The following is a 19,705-nucleotide window of genomic DNA, read 5'->3' on the forward strand; positions in this document are numbered from 1 at the left end:
AATGAGGCAAAGGAAGGGGGGGACCCTGCCCCCGACAATGTCCGGGGCGCTGATCTCTCTGATCCTGAAGCGGGACAAGGACCCACTGCAATGTGGGTCGTATAGACTGATCTCGCTCCTCAATGTGGATGCTAAGTTGCTGGCAAAAGTGCTGGCTACGAGAATTGAGGACTGTGTCCCGGGGGTGATTCATGAGGACCAGACGGGATTTGTAAAGGGCAGGCAGCTAAACACCAATGTGCGGAGGCTCCTCAATGTGATTATGATGCCCTCGGTGGAGGGAGAGGCGGAGATAGTGGCAGCTATGGACGCGGAGAAGGCCTTTGACCGGGGGGAGTGGGAATATCTCTGGGAAGTCTTGAGGAGGTTTGGGTTTGGGGAGGGGTTTATCAGGTGGGTTAAGCTCCTATATAGAGCCCCGGTGGCGAGTGTGGCTACGAATCGGCTGAGGTCGGAGGATTTTCGGCTGTATCGAGGGACGAGGCAGGGGTGCCCCCTGTTGTTTGCATTAGCAATTGAGCCTTTGGCCATGGCATTAAGGGAGTCCAGGAAATGGAGGGGGGTGGTCCGAGGGGGAGAGGAGCATCGGGTGTCGCTGTATGCGGACAACCTGTTGCTGTACGTGGCGGATCCAGTGGAGGGGATGGTGGAGGTCATGCGGATCCTAAGGGAGTTTGGGGACTTCTCGGGCTATAAGCTCAATGTAGGGAAAAGTGAGCTCTTTGTGGTGCATCCAGGGGACCAGGGAAGAGGGATAGACGGCCTACCGTTGAGGAGGACGGAAAGGAGCTTTCGGTACTTGGGGATCCAGGTATCTAGGAGCTGGGGGGCCCTGCACAAACTTAATTTGAGGCGGCTGGTGGAGCAGATGGAGGAGGACTTCAAAAGATGGGATGTGTTGCCACTCTCGCTAGCGGGCAGGGTACAGTCGATTAAAATGATAGTCCTCCCGAGGTTTCTTTTTGTGTTCCAGTGCCTTCCTATTATGATTACCAAGGCCTTTTTTAAGCGGATAGGTAGGAGCATCATGGGTTTTGTGTGCGCAAACACGACCCCGAGGGTAAGGAGGGGGTTTCTGGAGTTGCCGTATCTGGGTGACTACCAGAACTCATACTGTCCTAGTAGGGACAGGGAGGTCTGGCGTTGCCGTATCTGGGTGACTGTTATTGGGCAGCCAACGTGGCGATGATCCGTAAGTGGGTAATAGAGGGAGAGGGGGCGGCATGGAAGAGGTTGGAGGTGGCGTCCTGCAGAGGAACGAGCCTGAGGGCGCTGGTGACGGCACCGCTGCCGCTCTCGCCGACAAGGTACACCACGAGTCCGGTGGTGGCGGCAACGCTAAAGATCTGGGGGCAGTGGAGACGACATAGGGGTGCGATGGGAGCCTCGGTGTGGTCCCCGATCCGGGAGAACCATCTGTTCGTCCCAGGAAGGATGGACGGGGGGTTTCGGAGCTGGCATCAGGCAGGGATCAGAAGGATGGGCGACCTGTTTATAGATGGGACGTTTGCGAGCCTAGGGGCGCTGGAGGAGAAGATTGGGTTACCCCCGGGAAATGCGTTCAGGTATATGCAAGTGAGGGCATTTGTGAGGCGGCAGGTGAGGGGATTCCCGTTGCTCCCGGCACAGTGGATTCAGGACAGGGTGATTTTGGGTGTATGGGTCGGAGAAGGCAAGGTTTTGGCGATATATCAGGAGATGAAAGAAGAGGGGGAGGCTTCGGTAGAGGAGTTGAAGGGCAAGTGGGAGGTGGAGTTGGGGGAGGAGATTGCAGAGGGTATGTGGGCTGATGCCCTGAGTAGGGTTAATTCCTCTTCCTCATGTGCCAAGCTCAGCCTGATACAGTTTAAGGTCATTCACAGAACGCATATGACAGGGGCGAGGCTGAGTAGGTTCTTTGGGATGGGGGACAGATGCGGGAGGTGCTCGGGAAGCCCAGCGAATCATGCCCACATGTTCTGGTCGTGTCCGGCACTAGATGGGTTCTGGAGGGGTTTTGCGAAGACTATGTCCAAGGTGGTGAAAGTCCAGGTCAAGCCAAGTTGGAGGCTGGCATTATTTGGGGTGGCGGACGAGCTGAGAGTGCAGGAGGCGAAAGAGGCTGTTATTCTGGCCTTTGCGTCCCTGGTAGCCCGGCGGAGGATCTTGCTCATGTGGAAGGACGTGTAGCCCCCCAGTGTGGAAGCCTGGATAAATGACATGGCAGGGTTCATTAAGCTGGAAAGGATAAAGTTTGCCTTGAGATGGTCTGCGCAGGGATTCTTCAGGCGGTGGCAACCATTCCTAGACTATCTCGCGGAGCGTTAGAATGAGATCGGTCAACAGCAGCAACAACCCAGGGAAGGGGGGGGGGTTTCTTTCGGGGAGGGGGGGTATTTGGGCGGGCGGGGGAGGTTTTTTTTCCCTAGGGGTACTTGTACAAAAGCATATGGGAGGGTTATTATGTGCGAGAAAAACCCATTGTATGAGTTCTGTAGTATGTTTGATTGATATGGTTCTGTTCTGTTCTTTTCTCTTTCTCTTTTCTGTTACGGGAGGGGGGTTTAATTGGTTGAAAAGTTTTGTTGGAAAAATTTTGAATAAACATTTTTTTTAAATGAGCATGTATTTGGCAAACGCAAGTTGTATTCAACACATCCAATATTCTTATTTGAAAAAGTGATGGATTAAAAGGACGAGCGAATATTTCATAGGAAGATTATTATAGAAAAATATGCAAGTGGTGTAATAGAAAATGTAGCAAAATGGAAAGTTGGTTGTAGGCAGGAAGCCAAGGTTAATGGGTATTTACTCAGATTTGAACGGGTGCCCCAATTCCAGCGTGCAGTAACAGGCCCGGCCTATCCCCCACAACACAATGCTGAAACCCCGCTGACAAGGAGAGCACCCCAATCCCTTCTCAAGCAGGGGCATCATCTCCCACCACAGGAATAATGGCTCACCCCGCCCAACACCACACATGCAAGAAGGTGTCCCGACCCCCTCCTCCTTCAACCATCGCCCTTTCAGCCACCCCTCCCTTCAGTCCGTGCACCCTGGCATTGCCAACAGTGCACTGGCTGCTGGCATCATAGCACTGACACCCAGGCAGTGACTCCCTAGTCTGGCATGATGGGTCCTGAGTGTGATTAAGGGGGTCAGCCCATTGCTCTGTGCCCCTCTGCCGCTGACCGGCTGCTAAAGGAGGATTCCCCAAAGGTTCAGGCTGCATTGGGCTGTGGGTAAGTGGTTGGCCCTGAGACCCTCCCCGGGATAGGGGTCCCACATCTGGACTGCGCCTTTTAGCTCTGGGCAACCAGAAGATCACTCATCATGGTGATCTCTGTTCAAGATCTTCATCCTGGTCTGAATTGTTTAAACTTCTCACTTGGAAAGCTCTGCCTGACAGCTGATGAGCAGACCAGTTAGCTGAGAGAAGAATAAAACCAGAAAGACCTTTCCTTTCCTCACATCTGCTTCGCATTCTGTAAGGACCCTTCCTGTTGATTCCCTTATTACCCATTTATTTTACTTTGTCGTTATCATTTTTGATCCATGGATACTTAATGGGCAAACACTTTTAAGTTGAGTTGAGGAAGTGAGGAAATCAAAAGTTGAAAACTAATACACTGTGCAATGAAGATTTAGATTTTTAACAGAAGTACTCAGACTTTCCCGCTCCTGAGAGATCTGTGAATTCGGTTTGATTGGTTGCTGGTAGCCAATGGATTGACCAAGGACTGTATTCTGCCCGGCAACAGGCCGTGATTGGCTTCAGTCAGGTGGGAGGTTTTCAGAGGACCCAGGCAGTAAACAAAACTCTCCTGGATGACGAAAGAAGAAGCTGTGAGTTTCTCTCTTTCTCCAAAAAGGTTTCTTGCCTACTGTTTCTGAATCTGCAAAAAAGTCTTGAGATCCTGATGAATCTACAGTGAAAACCATTACAGACAGAAAGCAAAGATCACACCCAACTGAAGGCCTTGACACAAAATAATCAAACTGGAAGACATCCATCCGAAACAAAGGGCGGAATACAATGGAAACATTTCCAAGTTCATTTGTGGCGTGTTTTTCGCAGAGTTTCCCACCGGCTCTGCCACCAAGTTCACCACCGTTATCCAATGACACTTAGTCACTTTTTTGGATCCTGGGGAGTTTCTCACCAGTTTAGCCCACACATTCTTTTCAGCACTGGGGAGCTGAACTCAAGATATTGGGCTGCCATTTTGAAAGGATACGCCGATGTCTATGTGAACTTGTGGGTCCCCCACACTCCCCACCCATGGGCAATGTCACCCCCACACACATGGGCACTACCCCACACCCACCCAAGTGAGGACACCCCACTATGGGGTCCCTGGGAATCCCCCCTTTCCAGGGTTCCAACCCGTCACCCCAACCTGCCAGAGGCCCCTAAGTATCTGCCATGCACCCCCACCCCCACCTGTCCCGGCATCCACCCACCACACTGCGCTCCAGCGAGAGCTCAACACGGCTGATAGGTCGTGCCCAAAGACTTATCCTTTTACACCTCGTATTACTTTTCTTTCCACCACTCTTTCTCCTCTGTGTTTGTCTATCTTGTGTATGTGTAGAGAGTGGTGTGAGTTAAAGAGAGGGTTTAGAAATTAGATAATAGCTCAACCAGTTGTATTTGCTGCCTATTTAATTATAGTTATTGTCATTCGTAACTATTAATTATGTTTAAATTTACAAACTTGGTGAATGTAGTTATTGGGCAGCCAATGACCAAAGACTTTGAGTGTTTTCTAAGAATTAATAGGTAACTATGTTGTGACTCAAGTGGAGCTAGAATTTTTTTTTTTTAAATAATTTTTATTAAGGTTTTCACAGAATATCAGTGACAAAATGAAAAAGGAACCCAACAGGGTTAAATACAAAACAGTCAAAAAGCAACCCTCCATACCCCCCTCCCCCCTGTACATAAATAATAAATTAACACCCCGACTTCGCACAAAACAAACACAGCAAATATATACACCCCCCCCCAGTATAATTAAACAAAAATAAAGTGAACCCCCCCCCCACGAGTTGCTGCTGCCATTAACCAATGTCTACCGTTCTGCCAGGAAGTTTAAGAACGGTTGCCACCGCCTAAAGAACCCTTGTACCGACTCTCGCAAGGCGGATTTCACCCTCTCCAACTTAATAAACCAGCCATATCGTTGATCCAGGATTCCACGCTTGGGCCTCGCATCCTTCCACTGAAGAAGAATCCTCCGCCGGGCTACCAGGGACGCAAAGGCCAGAATACCGGCCTCTTTCGCCTCCTGCACTCCCGGCTCCTCTGCCACCCCAAATATTGCGAGCCCCCATCCCGGCTTGACCCTGGAACCTACCACCCTCGACACTGTCCTCGCTACACCCCTCCAAAATTCCTCCAGCGCTGGGCATGCCCAGAACATATGGGTGTGATTCGCTGGGCTCCCCAAGCACCTAACACACCTGTCCTCTTCCCCAAAGAACCGGCTCATCCTTGTCCCGGTCATGTGTGCCCTGTGCAGCACCTTAAACTGTATGAGGCTGAGCCTTGCGCACGAAGAGGAAGAGTTCACCCTCCCTAGGGCATCTGCTCACATCCCTTCCTCGATCGCCTCTCCCAATTCCTCCTCCCACTTACCTTTCACCTCCACCACCGAGGCGTCCTCCTCCTCCTGCATCAGCTGCCAAGTTTCCGAGATCTTCCCCACTCCCACCCACCCCCCCCGAGAGCACCCTGTCCTGTATTGTGCGTGGCAGCAGCCGCGGGAATTCCACCACTTCCGCGTGGCAAATGCCCTTACCTGCAAGTACCTGAAGGTGTTCCCCGGGGAAGCCCATACTTCTCCTCCAACGCACCCATGGCTCGCGAACTTCCCGTCCGCAAACAGGTCTCCCAACCTTCGTATCCCTGCCCTGTGCCACCCCGAAAACTCTCCATCTGTTCTCCCTGGGACGAACTGGTAGTTCACCCGTATTGGGGTCCACACCGAGGCCCCAACTTCACCCCTGTGCCGCCTCCACTGCCCCTAGATTTTGAGGGCTGCCGCCACTACCGGGCTCGTGGTATGCCTCCTTGGAGGGAGCGGCAGCGGCGACGTTGCCAGTGCCCCCAGACTCGTACCCACACAAGACGCTGTCTCCAGCCTCTTACATGCAGCTCCCTCCCCCTCCATCACCCACTTGTGCACATTGTCGCATTGGTGGCCCAGTAGTACCCACAGAGGTAGGGCAGCGCCAGTCCCCCCCTATCTCTACTCCTACTCTACCCTTCTCACCCTCGGAGTCCCTCGCGCCCATACAAACCCCATTATGCTCCTGTTGACCCGCCTAAAAAAGGCCTTCGGTATAAACGGGGAGGCACTGGAACAGGAACAAAAACCTTGGGAGCACCGTCATTTTGACTGACTGCACCCTACCCGCCAAGGACAGCGGCAACACGTCCCACGTCTTGAACTCCTCCATTTGCTCCACCAGCCTTGTGAAATTAAGCCTATGCAGGGCCCCCCAGCTCCTGGCCACTTGAACCCCCAAATACCTGCAGCTCCTTTCCGCCCTTTTTAGTGGGAGCTCGCCAATCCCTCTCTCCTGGTCCCCTGGGTGAACCACGAACAGCTCGCTCTTCCCCATGTTGAGCTTGTACCCTGAGAAATCCCCAAATTCCCTGAGGATCCTCATTACCTCCGGCATTCCCCCCACCGGGTCCGCCACATATAGCAGCAAGTCGTCTGCATAGAGCGACACCCTATGCTTCTCCCCACCCTGCACCAACCCCCTCCAGTTCCTCGACTCCCTCAGTGCCATAGCCAGGAGTTCAATCGCCAGTGCGAAGAGCAGGGGGGACGGGACACCCCTGCCTCGTCCCTCGGCACAACCAAAAGTACTCAGACCTCCTCCTGTTCGTGGCCACACTCACCATCGGGAGCTCATACAACAACCTAACCCACCTGACAAACCCCTCCCCAAACCCAAACCTCTTCAGAACCTCCCACAGGTACCCCCACTCTACCCTATCGAAGGCTTTCTCAGCATCCATCGCCACCACTATCTCCGCCTCCCCCTCCCTCGCCGGCATCATGATAACGTTCAGAAGCCTCCGCACATTCGCGTTCAACTGCCTCCCCTTCACGAACCCCGCCTGGTCTTCGTGGATGACCTCCTGCACACAATCCTCAATCCGCATGGCTAAGACCTTCGCCAGCACCTTGGCATCTACGTTTAGCAACGAAATCGGCCTGTAAGACCCACACTGCAGGGGATCCTTGTCCCGCTTCAGGATCAAGGAGGTCAGTGCCCGAGACATCGTCGGGGGCAAAGCCCCCCGCTCCCTTGCATCATTGAAGGTCCTAACTAGCAACGGGCCCAACAGGTCCATATATTTTTGATAGAATTCGACTGGGAATCCGTCCGGCCCCGGTGCCTTCCCCGCCTGCATGCTCCCTATCCCTTTGGTCAGCTCCTCCAGCCCAATCGGGGCCCCCAATCCCGCCACCAGCCCCTCCTCCACCTTCGGAAACCTCAATTGGTCCAGGAAGCGGCCCATCCCTCCCTCCTCCGGTTGGGGCTCGGACCGATACAATTCCTCATAAAAGTCCCTGAAGACCCCATTGATGCCAATCCCACTCCGCACCACACTCCCTCCCCTGTCCTTAACTCCCCCGATCTCCCTAGCTGCGTCCCGCTTCCGAAGCTGATGCGCCAGCATCCGGCTTGCCTTTTCCCCATACTAATAAATCGCCCCCTGGGCCTTCCTCCACTGCACCTCCGCCTTCCTGGTGGTCACCAGGTCGAATTCGGCCTGGAGGCACCGCCTCTCCCTCAACAGTCCCTCCTAGACACCTCCGCATACCTCCTGTCTACCCTCACCATCTCCCCCACCAGCCTTCACTCTGCTCCCTCCTCTCCTTGTGGGCCCTAATGGAGATCAGCTCTCCCCTAACCACCGCCTTCAGCGTCTCCCATACCATCCCAACTCGGACCTCCCCGTTATCCAGGTACCTCTCTGTGCTTCCTCGGACCCACTCACTCACCTCCTCATCCGCCAAGAGCCCCACCTCCAAATGTCACAACGGGCCCTGGCCCTCTCCTCCCCCGGCTCTAAGTCCACCCAATGCGGGGCGTGATCCTAAATGGCTATCGCCGAGTACTCAGTATCCTCTACTCTCGCTATCAGTGCCCTGCTCAAAAATAAAAAAGTCGATCCGGGAATAAGCCTTATGGACATGTGAGAAGAATGAATATTCCCTAGCCCCCGGCCTTGCAAATCTCCAAGGGTCCACCCTCCCATCTGGTCCATAAACCCCCTCAGCACCTTAGCCGCTGGCTTCCGACCCGTCCTAGACCTGGAGCGATCCAGTGCTGGATCCAACACCGTTTTAAAGTCTCCCCCCATTATCAGGCCACCCACTTCCAAGTCTGGGATCCGACCCAACATGCGCCGCATAAAACCCGCATCGTCCCAGTTCGGGGACTACACATTGACCAGTACCACCCTCTCTCCCTGCAGCTTACCACTTACCATTACGTACCTACCGCCATTGTCTGCCACAATACTCGACGCCTCGAACGACACCTTCTTCCCCACCAGGATCGCCACCCCTCGATTTTTGGCATCCAGCCCCGAATGCAACACCTGATCTACCCACCCGTTCCTCAATCTTACCTGGTCTACCACCTTCAGGTGTGTCTCCTGGAACATGACCACATCCGCCTTCAGCCCCTTCGCGGGCCCGCTTGACCGGCCCGTTCAGTCCCCTTACGTTCCAGGTTATCAGCCGGATCAGGGGGCTACCCACCCCCCTCCCCTGCCGACTAGCCATAACCCCTCCTCGGCCAGCCACGCACCCACACCCGGCCCGTTTCCCACGACAGCAGACCCCCGTCTCGATCCCCCCCCTCTTGCTCCAGCTCCCCCTTGACCATAGCAGCAGCAACTCGATCCAATCCCCCCCCCCGACCCATCCTAGCTGCTTCAGTCCCCCCATTGCACTTCCGCAAGTCTGCTGACCCCGGCCACTCCCGTCTCTCCTTCAACTCCTCCCATTGTGTGACACATCCTCCTCTTCCATTCCCCATCCGCAGGCTCTCCACCTCCCCCTTCCATCCCAAGCACGGGAAACAACCCTTGCTTCCCCGCCCCCTCCAGTCTTCAGCACGGGAAAAAGCCCGCGCTTTCCACCTGCCCCGCCACCTCTGACGCAGCTCCTTTTACAGTTCCAGTCCCCTCACCCCCGACTCGGGCCTCCCCCTCTCCCGCGGGGCCCCATCTCACTGCCGGCCATCCACCCCTGTTCCATTTGTTTACCCCCCTCCAAGAGCCCCCCCGACCAACCCAACCAAAACAGTGCACAACCCGCCCTAACCACCCTCACCGAACCAGAAAGAGAAAAACAAGAGCAAAGGACCCCCCCCTCAAAAAGTAACATATCAACCGCAATCCCCAAACTCTCATCTCGACCCTCAATCTGTGTCCAACTTCTCGGCCTGAACAAAGGCCCACGCCTCCTCCGGCGACTCAAAATAATGATGCCGGTCCTTGTAGGTGACCCACAGTCGCGCCGGCTGCAATATGCCAAACTTCACCCCCTTCTTGTGCAGCACCGCCTTCGCTTGATTGTACCCGGCCTTCCTCTTCGCCACCTCCGCACTCCAGTCCTGGTATATTCGAACCTCCGCGTTCTCCCACTTGCTGCTCCACTCCTTCTTGGCCCACCTGAGCACACACTCCCGATCAGTGAACCGATGAAACCGCACCAGCACCGCCCGCGGAGGCTCGTTAGCTTTGGGCCTCCTCGCCAGCACTCTATGGGCCCCTTCCAGCTCCAGGTGCCCCTGGAAGGACCCTGCGCCCATCAGCGAGTTCAACATGGTGACCACATAGGCCCCCACGTCCGGCCCCTCCAGCCCCTCCGGGAGGCCCAGAATCCGCAAGTTCTTCCGCCTCGACCGATTCTCCATCTCCTCGAACCGCTCCTGCCATTTCTTGTGGAGCGCCTCGTGCGCCTCCACCTTTACCGCCAGGCCTAAGGTGTCGTCCTCGTTGTCGGAGATCTTTTGTTGGGTCTCGTGGATCACCACCCCCTGGGCCGTCTGTGTCTCCAGCAGCTTATCGATAGAAGCCTTCATCGGCTCAAGCCCCCAATTGCGTTGGGGGCCCTGAAAAGAGCCCAAAAGTCCATTTTTTGCAGGAGCTGCCGAATGTGCGACTTAACTCCGCATAGCAGCAACCAGAAGTGTCAAGTGGAGCTAGAATTGACCATGCACTATCCCAGGGTGTTAACATTTCATTCATTTTCACAGTGCTATATATTTAAAGTGCCTTCGAGTGGCAGCATACATCCTGGCGCATTCGTCGGTTCCCAGTACCTTCGAGGCACTCCCTCGAGTTAGGGCTTTGTTAGTGGCCGACAAAGCTTACCCACTGAGGTCATGGCGAATGACATCTGTGTGGAGGACCCATACCGAGGTGGAGAACAGTTCTACCAATGCTCACACAGCAACGAGGAGTGTCATGAGCAGGGCATCAGCTTGCTCAAGATGGCTTCTAATGCCTGGACCGCTCTGATGTGGTGCTCCAATATAGCCCTCCAGAGCATCGTGGTGGTCTATTGAGTCCTGTGCAACATTGCACAGCAGTGGGGTGACATGCAGGAGGAGGAGGAAGAACAGCAGGCCTCATCTGACTAGGAGAACGAGGATGGTGTCCAGGAGAATCTGGGCATCGCGCCTGAACTGGCATGGCAGACCACCCAACGTATGCTCCAGGGCCGCCGCACAAATCACCATCGAATTTACCAACTAGGAGGCCTGCCCACCGGCAGCTCCACCACCCTGTCCCATCTCTTTCTCCCCCTTCCACACAGAATCCCCCTTCCCCTGAACCTTTCACTCCTTCACTCTACCTCAGTCCTTCCACCTCTTCCCTCTCCTTCAGTATTTCTACCCCTTTCCTCTCCCTCAGCTCTTCACTCCAACTTTCACCCAGCCTTCCATGGGATGGAGGATGATGATGACTCGCTGTGAGATGAGCTCTGCTGCTCCTCATTGTCTGACAAATTCTGATTTCTGACTTTAGGATCACATTCCACTGTCCATCCGGGTGATCCCTGCATGTATGCTGACAAATCCCTCTCATGGCCCATATATCTTGGCGAGGGAGGTTTGCTGGAGATGGTGAGTGGTTAGGGTTCGCTTACTGGGGATGCTGTTATACAAGGTGGGCTCACACTGCTGCCCCCATACCCTGCCACTTCTCGATGAGGGTGTCATGATGGGAGTTGAACATGTTTCATGGGTACCCTGTCCCGCCCCAACGTCCACCACCCCTTCCCAGCTCCCATCCAGCAGATGCATAAAACCCAGCCCCAGCTAATCCTTAAACCCATCAGACAGAGGTTAGAGGCAGTGTAGACTAGTGATCCAAAAGTGTTTAATGGTGATTATGTATAATGGGTGTGCCCTTTGCCTTAACTATCTGCTACTTAAGTGTCATCTATCTTCCGTGGCCTACTGCTCCTTCTAGGTTTTCCCCAGGCAGCATATCAGATGTGTAGGGGCGGCCTACTGCTTGCCTCGCCCTCTGCCCTGTGATGCCCTTGGTGGCCGTCCTCTGGAGTGCTTGGGCCTGGATGAGCTTGGCCAATGTTCGGGTGTCAAAGGTGACAGTGTCCCCCTGTTCTGCGTGCTGCCCATGAGATGCGCCAGTGTCAGGTGGGAGGGGTTTTAAAAGCGCTGAGATGTTCCAGCAGCTCCCCTGCGGGAGCCGGCAGCATGAGCCCTATCACTCCCTTCTCCTTCGGGGTGCTTGTTGGCCCCCGGTACTCCTTTGGCCGGATGTGAGACGGAGTGAGCTCCAGAGGCACCAACATCACCTGTACTGCCAGTCCTGAAGGCCCGCCCTCGTCTTCACCATAGACTTGATTCCCTCAGCCATGGCACACCTAAGACTGGGACATGTCCCTCAGCGAGTGAGACATGTCCCTCACTGCCTCTGTCATGTCCCTCTGTGCCTGTGACATGCCCCACTGTGACTGGCCAAAGTCAGTCAGTGCCCAGCCAATGCTCTCTATGCCCTCGGCCTTGACCCTTTGTGACTGGGCCAAGCACTGCAGCGCCACAGCATTGTCCATGTGCGCCTAGGACATTGTGGTATGGGGAGCACACGGCCCACTCTGCAGGTGTGGTACAGCAGAAATGGGAATGTATTTTTTAAAGCAAAACAATGTTTATTCTATGAACTCAAGTTGACCTTTTTAAAACATACAGTGAACATCTTAGCAGCCATTAATTCAAATACAACCCCCAAAGAATACAACACTAAGTCATCCTTTAGCTGTCCTTTTAACATCCATAAGACTTAAACAAACCTTTTAACAGAAGCACATCAGGTTCAAGTCACTACTGAGAGCAGTTATTAGTTTTAAATCACCAAAGGATCGATTTACAGTTTTTAGATTACAGAGAGAGAGACTAATACCCCTTCTGGCTGTGACTGCAGCTATCCAGCACTGAAAACAAAACTCAAACACACCCTGCAGCAAACAGCCTAAAACGAAAGTAAAAAGCTGACAGACAGCCCAGCTCCACCCACTCTCTGACATCATTGCAGTAATAAACACCCATTTCTTAAATATACTCTCACTACAGATATTTATATACACACCCATTTATAAACGCCCATTTCTTAAAGGTACTCTCACATGACATATTTAAAAAGCGTATTTTAAGGGGTGTTTTTGGCATCCTGTGCTTCAGATAAACTTCAGCCCGCAGCATCCATTAGACCATTTTGGAAAACCTGGAATATCTCTGCCAGCAGAACTAAACTTCTGGTGTAGTCACATGATCTGACAGGAGCCAAATGTTAACGATGGACTATAACATTGATCTGCTTGTATTAAACCGTGCTAATATATAAAATTAATATTTGTTGATTCATTCCAGAGCTGTGTGGTCAAGTTATGCAACTTTATCAGCTAGATTCCGTAAAAGGTGAAAGGAGAATAATGCATAATACAGGTTCCTTGCATGGTGTTGCAAATAACAGAGACATTATTCATAAAATATGAATTGCATCCCTTTGGGGAGGGGGAGTGAAAACCCATTTATTGATTTATAGTTATTTCTTTTAATGAAATTACACAGCACTAATCTTGCACAGTTTGCTTATTCCAGAGTGATTTATATTGGAAAAAGGGGAGAACAAATTCACTGTATGCTGCAGCTATTTCAACCATTGCGATAAGTATATTGTAAGATCTGTATTCTTGCGATCCAATTAAACAATTAAACTAATGTTTACCTAAATAGCTTTACACTAGACGTTTGTTAATCTTTTCAATGCATCTTACACCTATAAAGTAAGAATTGCTATTCCAAGAAAAACTATAAAAGAGTCTTAACAGTGCAAAAAAGTAGGAAATGCTACAAGTCAGCTTTGACATGTTTTATTCATTTCACCCTGACTACAATCTGCAAATGTAATTGCTACAAGTTTTAGATGGTTAGTAGTCACTAAGGCTGCTGACTATTCCATTTGTAATCAGTACAAAGTTATTTTTCTCTTGCCACAGCTCAGCATGTATGAGTGTTTCTGTTTTATTTTGTTCGTACCTTTTGTCATTATCAGAAGTGGTCCGTCTGTTGCCTTACCACCTCAGTGATTACAAAATGCCGAATTTGGAAATTTCAACATACAATACTTTGTAGAATAGTAAAATTTAGGCTAGTATTCTTCAACATGAACTCCAATCTCAAGTGTGGCACTCTAACAACAGCAAAAATCACTTGTATTTACATAGCGCTTTTAACATTTAACATTATAAAATGCACCAAGGCACTTCACTGGATCGTAAAAGACAAAATATGACACTGAGACTTGTGAGAAATTAGCGTAATACTCAGCCAAATAATTGAAGTAGGCAGTCTTGGTGATGGCGCAAGTATGTGGTTGGAAACTCTTGTAGTCAAATATGACACCAAGGCAATGAAAAGTCTGGTTCGGCCTCAGATATTTGCCAGGGAAAGGGGTATAGTCAATGCTAGGGAATAGAGTTTGTTGGGGGGGGGGGGGGGGGGGGGGGAATACTAAATCCAATGGATCAGTTCTTCCCAATATTTAATTAGTAATCTATGTTCAAGCAGTACAGCACGTCAGGCAATTGTCCCACAATTTGGAGACAGTGGAGCTGGTTGTCAGGTAAAGTTGGTATCAGCACTATACATGTGGAAACGGACATGATGTGGCTGAGAGGCAGCAAGTAATTGAGAATTAGATGGAGACAAAGGATAGATCCTTGGGGGACATTTGAGGTATCCATGCAGGAGCAGGAAGTGAAGCTATTGTAAATGATAATCTGGGTATGATTAGATAGGTAAGTATGGGACAACGCAAATATATTCCCACCCAGCTGGACAATGGAGGACAGGCATTTGGGTAAATGGCATTGCCATTCAGGCCAAAGGTTGCATGTACATCAAAAAATACAAGGACATATAGTTTACTTTTATTGTGATTACATATAATGTTATTTGTGACTTTGAGAGCTGTTCTAGTACTCTGGCAGTGGCAGAATCCTGAACGGAGGCATTCGAACATGGGAGTTCTAGGAAAGGGCTGTCAATATGTTGTTGAAAATGCTTGCCTGAGGTTCAAAAAGTTACAATCATCATAGAAGGGGGTTCTGAGTTCACAGTTTAATTGACAGATTACTTTTAATAGCCTCATTGATCTGTCAATTAAACTGTGAACTGACAACTTTACCTGACAACCACCTCCACTGTCTCCAAATTGTTGGACAATTACCTGACGTGCTGTACTGCTTGAACATAGATTACTTTTAATAGCCTCATTGATCTATGTTCAAGCAGTACAGCACGTCAGGCAATTGTCCAACAATTTGTAGACAGTGGAGGTGGTTGTCAGGTAAAGTTGTCAGTTCACAGTTTAATTGACAGATCAATGAGGCTATTAAAAGATTAGCAGTCTTTGCAGCTTCTGAATAGAACGTTATTTTTATAAGAATAATCACTTGAAGCGTGATAATCACTTGCGGGCAACTGGATTCAAAATTTGGAAGTCATGCACATGTCCATTCTTGAAAACCAAGACTCATGGTTTGCCTTCATGCTGTCTTCCCACATCATGTGACTTTTGAAGGACATCACCTGTCGAGGAGTGCTAATCCCAAATGTTGCCAGTTGATTTTGGAAGAAAGATGGTGACATTTCATACTCTATGGCTGGAATTCTCCGGGCGTTCGTTGCCGGCGGGATTCTCTGGTCCTGCCGGCATCGCACCCTCTCCTGCAGGTTTCCCGGTGGCATGGGGTGGCTTCAATGGAAATTCCCATTGACGGCAGCGGAAACAGAGAATCCCTCTGCCAATGAACAGCATGCCACCTCCTGCCGCCGAGAAACACACAGCTGGGAGGCTGGAAAATCTCACCCTACATATTATTTGAGGCCTCAGAATTAATTTTTATCATTTATGTGGCTCTATTCTTTAGTACCAAATGCAAAACCTCATACACAGCGGCAATTTCTGATGATAAAGGATGTGGTTTCATGAGCCAGATCTGAAAATTGGAATTTTATGATTGTAATATATTATTCTAAATTGAACTTTATAAATTTTAATACCATGAAAGCATCCAGTGCTACTTAAGATGGCATTTTACCAGTAGCTGCATACAGTGAATTTTTTTGTGCCTTGGGTGGGCTAACCTAAAGCGTGAATTGGCTCATTGGGGACACTAATCAAGTGGCATGGACAAGCGATATGCACAGGTATTACTTCTTATGCAAATAAAGATTGTTTCGACATGTATCCAAACCTGATTTACTAAATGAAGGAAATGTAGTTGACCAAGTATATCTGTCTTAATGTTTACAGGTTAAACCCCAAAAGAAAACCCAGTCTCAGTAGGTATGTATATATGCTATTTATCATTAATGGAGTCTGTAATTCCACCAGTGTTAAGAACGCTACAATAATGGTGTAGTGTGCTAACATCTGAGTCACCAATAAGCTGTGCAATGGAATTGTAGCATGTCCACAATTCTCCACATTGTGATTTCTAGATCTTTTAGTATAGATCTTGAACAGAGTCACAACACAGCATCTCATGTTGGTTAACTGTAGAGCAAAACTCAATTGTCCTCTTGATTGAGATTGATTTAGGTTATAAGAAGACTTAAAAAATAGAAAGTACAAGAACAATTGCTAAATCCAAAACTAATCAATGTCCTCCAGTTTGAGCTAAATAGTTTTGTGGATTTCTAGTTATCCTTCATTTAAAAACTACAGCTTCTGACAATTATATGACAAATTTGAGCCTCAAAAGCATTGAGCCCTGTTTGTTGGTTCCAAGATATTTTCCCTAAGCATCAATTACCCTGAAGAGCTTTAATTTCATTATTACAATATGTTGTTTATTGTTCCTTGATTTTATTGCCAATAAATTGATGTACCTTGCAATGGTCACCATTTTCATATGCTGTGTAACAGCTATGGAAATGCATTAGACACTTTAGTCAAAAGCTAATCTTAATCAACTAGTTAGGAGCCTACCTATGCAGGGGATGTATATGTTGCCTCTTAGATATATTAATGCCACTGATAATATCATCTGATTTACTGGCTGGTGAAAAAAATTGGGTCACATTAGTTCACTAAAGTGGCACTTTATGTTTCTATCCTGTTCCCCCTTTCTTTCCAGAATTCCCATTACTAAACATTTGTACAGACATATGGGATAAGTCAGAAATTCACCATGTGAGCATTTGTGTCCTAACACACAATAATGATCAGCTGCTTCTTTTTAATTTTTGCATCAACATTGCCAACTTTAAACCTTTATAAGCCTACAAAAATTTTGAAAAATGTGTGTTTTTGATATCCATAACAACATGCCCTTGCAGAATCCACAAGGAACTGTGGGGATTCGAGCCAACCTTGGAAACCTCAAGGTTAAAGATTGATTTAGGATGCCCACAAAAGACGATCTAATATTGCCCTAATATTAAATTGTCAGAAGATGTTCAAAGTTATTTGTTTGGAAGTTCAGCTCAATTCTGACAAATTGGTAACTAATTGTTAATTAAATTGATGGCAGGTTATTTTGACCAACGTTTATATAAACAGAAGATCGAAGGACATTTTTCAAATCTTTATATCGGAATCTAATTTTAGATTATTCAGCTATTCATCATTTCAACAGGTGCCTTAAAATAAATTTAACATCAAATTTATTAGATTAAAATGTGAAATTTGTTTGTTTATTTACAATTACTTTACAGATTTGTCTTTCAGTTAATAGATAATTGATGAACACTTGAGGTTTTTGTGGAAGTTGGAGAAAGTTATGACTTTAATTACACCCTCTTCATCGTTGGATTGACCATCAAATCCACCCAATACTACTTTTGTGTGCTTCCTTTTGCTTGTTTTCTGTCTTCCAGTTTGCTCTTCCTTTGTGCAGATAAACTGCGTGAGTTTTGCCCATTTCCCATTTGGCACACGTTCTCTGTTCCATGCTTATTGCTTTATTTTTACTGTCATCAGCTCTGTTGCTGCATGAATGCTGTTACTTTAGTTACTCACTTTGTCCCCTCAGCTGATACCAAACTTTTCTGTACGCATTCTGTATGATGCTGGAAATTTGAAACAAAAACTGGAAGTATCAGTAACACCCAAAAAGCCATGCAGCATTTGTGGAGCGACCAAAAGGTGACATTTAGGCTAGGATTCTCCGTTCCCCACTGCTAAGATAAGGAATCCCGATCAGGCAGATAATCACACGTCAGCCCAAAAATGAGTTCAGGGGTGGATGGCAGACCCCTTCCCCAGTCTCCAGACCCGCCCTGTCGGCCACAGCGTTCTTCCTGCTCAGGATTAAGGCCAGGAAAGCTTTCCCTTTCCTCACATTAACTCCCTCAGTCCTATGCTTTTAAAATGGCTGCTTTTGAAGTGTCACTTGAAAATCCTTGAAATCCCCTGAGATCCTTTGAAATGCTTAGCATTCTCTCAGTTTCACAGTGTAGTACCATTAACTATTCTTTGATTGACAGCTTAATGGTTTAAACACAGCTGCCAGGATGTGTGTTTATTTATCTTCCCTTTCATGCTTGAATGCATCTGAATGCTTTCTGCCCTTAGAAAAGAGGAAGTGAAAGCACTTAGCTGCTGGGAGTGTGTGGGTGGGGGGTGCTGGGTCACCCTCACACGTTTGTGGTTTGGTTGAGGGGGGTGACCTGTTAATCCTGTGGTGGAGGTAGATGGTGCCTCCCTTTAATGAGGGGTTTGGGGTTCTACTTTTGTCAGTTGGGGGGGGTGGGGGAGGCCTGTTTCTGAACGCTGGGATCAGGGTGCCCGTTCAAAATGGCGGCCCAACACCAGTAAGTGCTAGAAAACCAGCATGTTCACTGCTAGGCCTTATTTTGCATAGCAGAGGTCTGTAAGTTCCACCTTTGCTACACTCCTAGCTCCCAGCAGGACACAGTCCCGATTCTCCGCTGGCGGAAGCACTTAGTTTCTGGAATGGAGAATTCCACCCTTAATGTCTAGTTTTTCAGAATTGGTCTCTGTTGGAGTGAACTACTTTCTTGTTTTAATTAGCTGTGTTACTTTAAACTAGAGTATCAATATGTGCAGGGTCAGGTTTTTTTGAGACATCATGCATTGTGATTCTATTGTGTGTGCTCAGACACATTTCCAGTATATGCTCAGCATACAGAGTCTCACATACTTCGTAATTATCCCTTCGATCTCCGCATTCCATGCATAGCACTAATAAATCATGGTACATCAAAGACATAAAAGTGGTATCAGAATAACAGCATTTTGCCTGCAGAATGCTCTTAGATCATCTCACTTTCTTCTAATAATTTTATTATCTTGGTTATATTGCCCTCTTAAGCCCTTCCCACCATTTTATTAGCATTAACACCAGTGCACAATTTAATATATTCCAACCTATCGCATGCATAGCTGAGAGACTTTTAAACATTCTATACCGCCCTTTATCTGAGAAGATATCCTTGCCTTAGGCTCACTTGCACACTGCATTCCATGCTCAGTAGAACATTGTTTTAACTCATTGTTGCTGATCCATTGACAGCCAAGGCATTGGATGTGAACTCTTGTTTCCACAGTATCTAAACAAAACATTGTCTTGTATACTCTCCGCAGACCTGCTCAACTTGCTATGTTTGAAACATTTTCTATTTGTGTTTTAGGGTTCTTCCAGCTGCAGTATTGTGCTTTTTTATTTATGTTGCCTAATTAATTATCATTTCTCTTTCCGAAAGATCTGTGTTGAAGATGTCCTGCTGCTCTCTTAAACATGATTTCCATTTTTCTTCAGACTATTCACTTTCGTTGCTCTCTCTTGTGTTTTCCCAGACCTGGACCAGATTTCCTAGCCATATATTTCTTTCTTGGCATTTATCTGCAACTGTTGACTTATTTTACATAGATTCCTCCTTGTGCACTCTCATTCCAAAGACATCCAATCTCTTCGATTCTCATTTGTTTTACAATGTCTTTCATCCATCACCTTGGTTTCATTAGTCATCAAAAGCAATGTTTCTCTTTATCTTGTTCTTGCAGCCCATGCAACTTCCAAGGTATATTAAGTCATCCACACTTCAATTTCTTAACACTTTTCACTTGATTCTTTCTCCATTCATCTGTGCTCTTCTTTGTGCAATCTATGATTTAGATCTT

At 48.6% G+C, this 19,705-nt stretch overlaps 1 protein-coding gene across 2 annotated transcripts in view; it reads left to right on the top strand.

The window, feature by feature from the left end:
- LOC140426992 (rho GTPase-activating protein 26-like) overlaps positions 1-19,705 on the top strand; it is a 315,317-nt gene that overhangs the window by 249,924 nt on the left and 45,688 nt on the right. The window contains exons 21-22 of one of the 2 annotated variants that reach the window (XM_072512347.1): positions 12,922-12,969; positions 15,872-15,904. In XM_072512347.1, coding sequence (XP_072368448.1) covers positions 12,922-12,969; positions 15,872-15,904 — 81 coding nt within the window. The remainder of the gene's footprint in view (positions 1-12,921; positions 12,970-15,871; positions 15,905-19,705) is intronic. The other variant, XM_072512348.1, reaches the window with a different exon arrangement.

This window comes from Scyliorhinus torazame, chromosome 7 (genome assembly GCF_047496885.1).
Source record: "Scyliorhinus torazame isolate Kashiwa2021f chromosome 7, sScyTor2.1, whole genome shotgun sequence".
Taxonomy (NCBI): domain Eukaryota; kingdom Metazoa; phylum Chordata; class Chondrichthyes; order Carcharhiniformes; family Scyliorhinidae; genus Scyliorhinus; species Scyliorhinus torazame.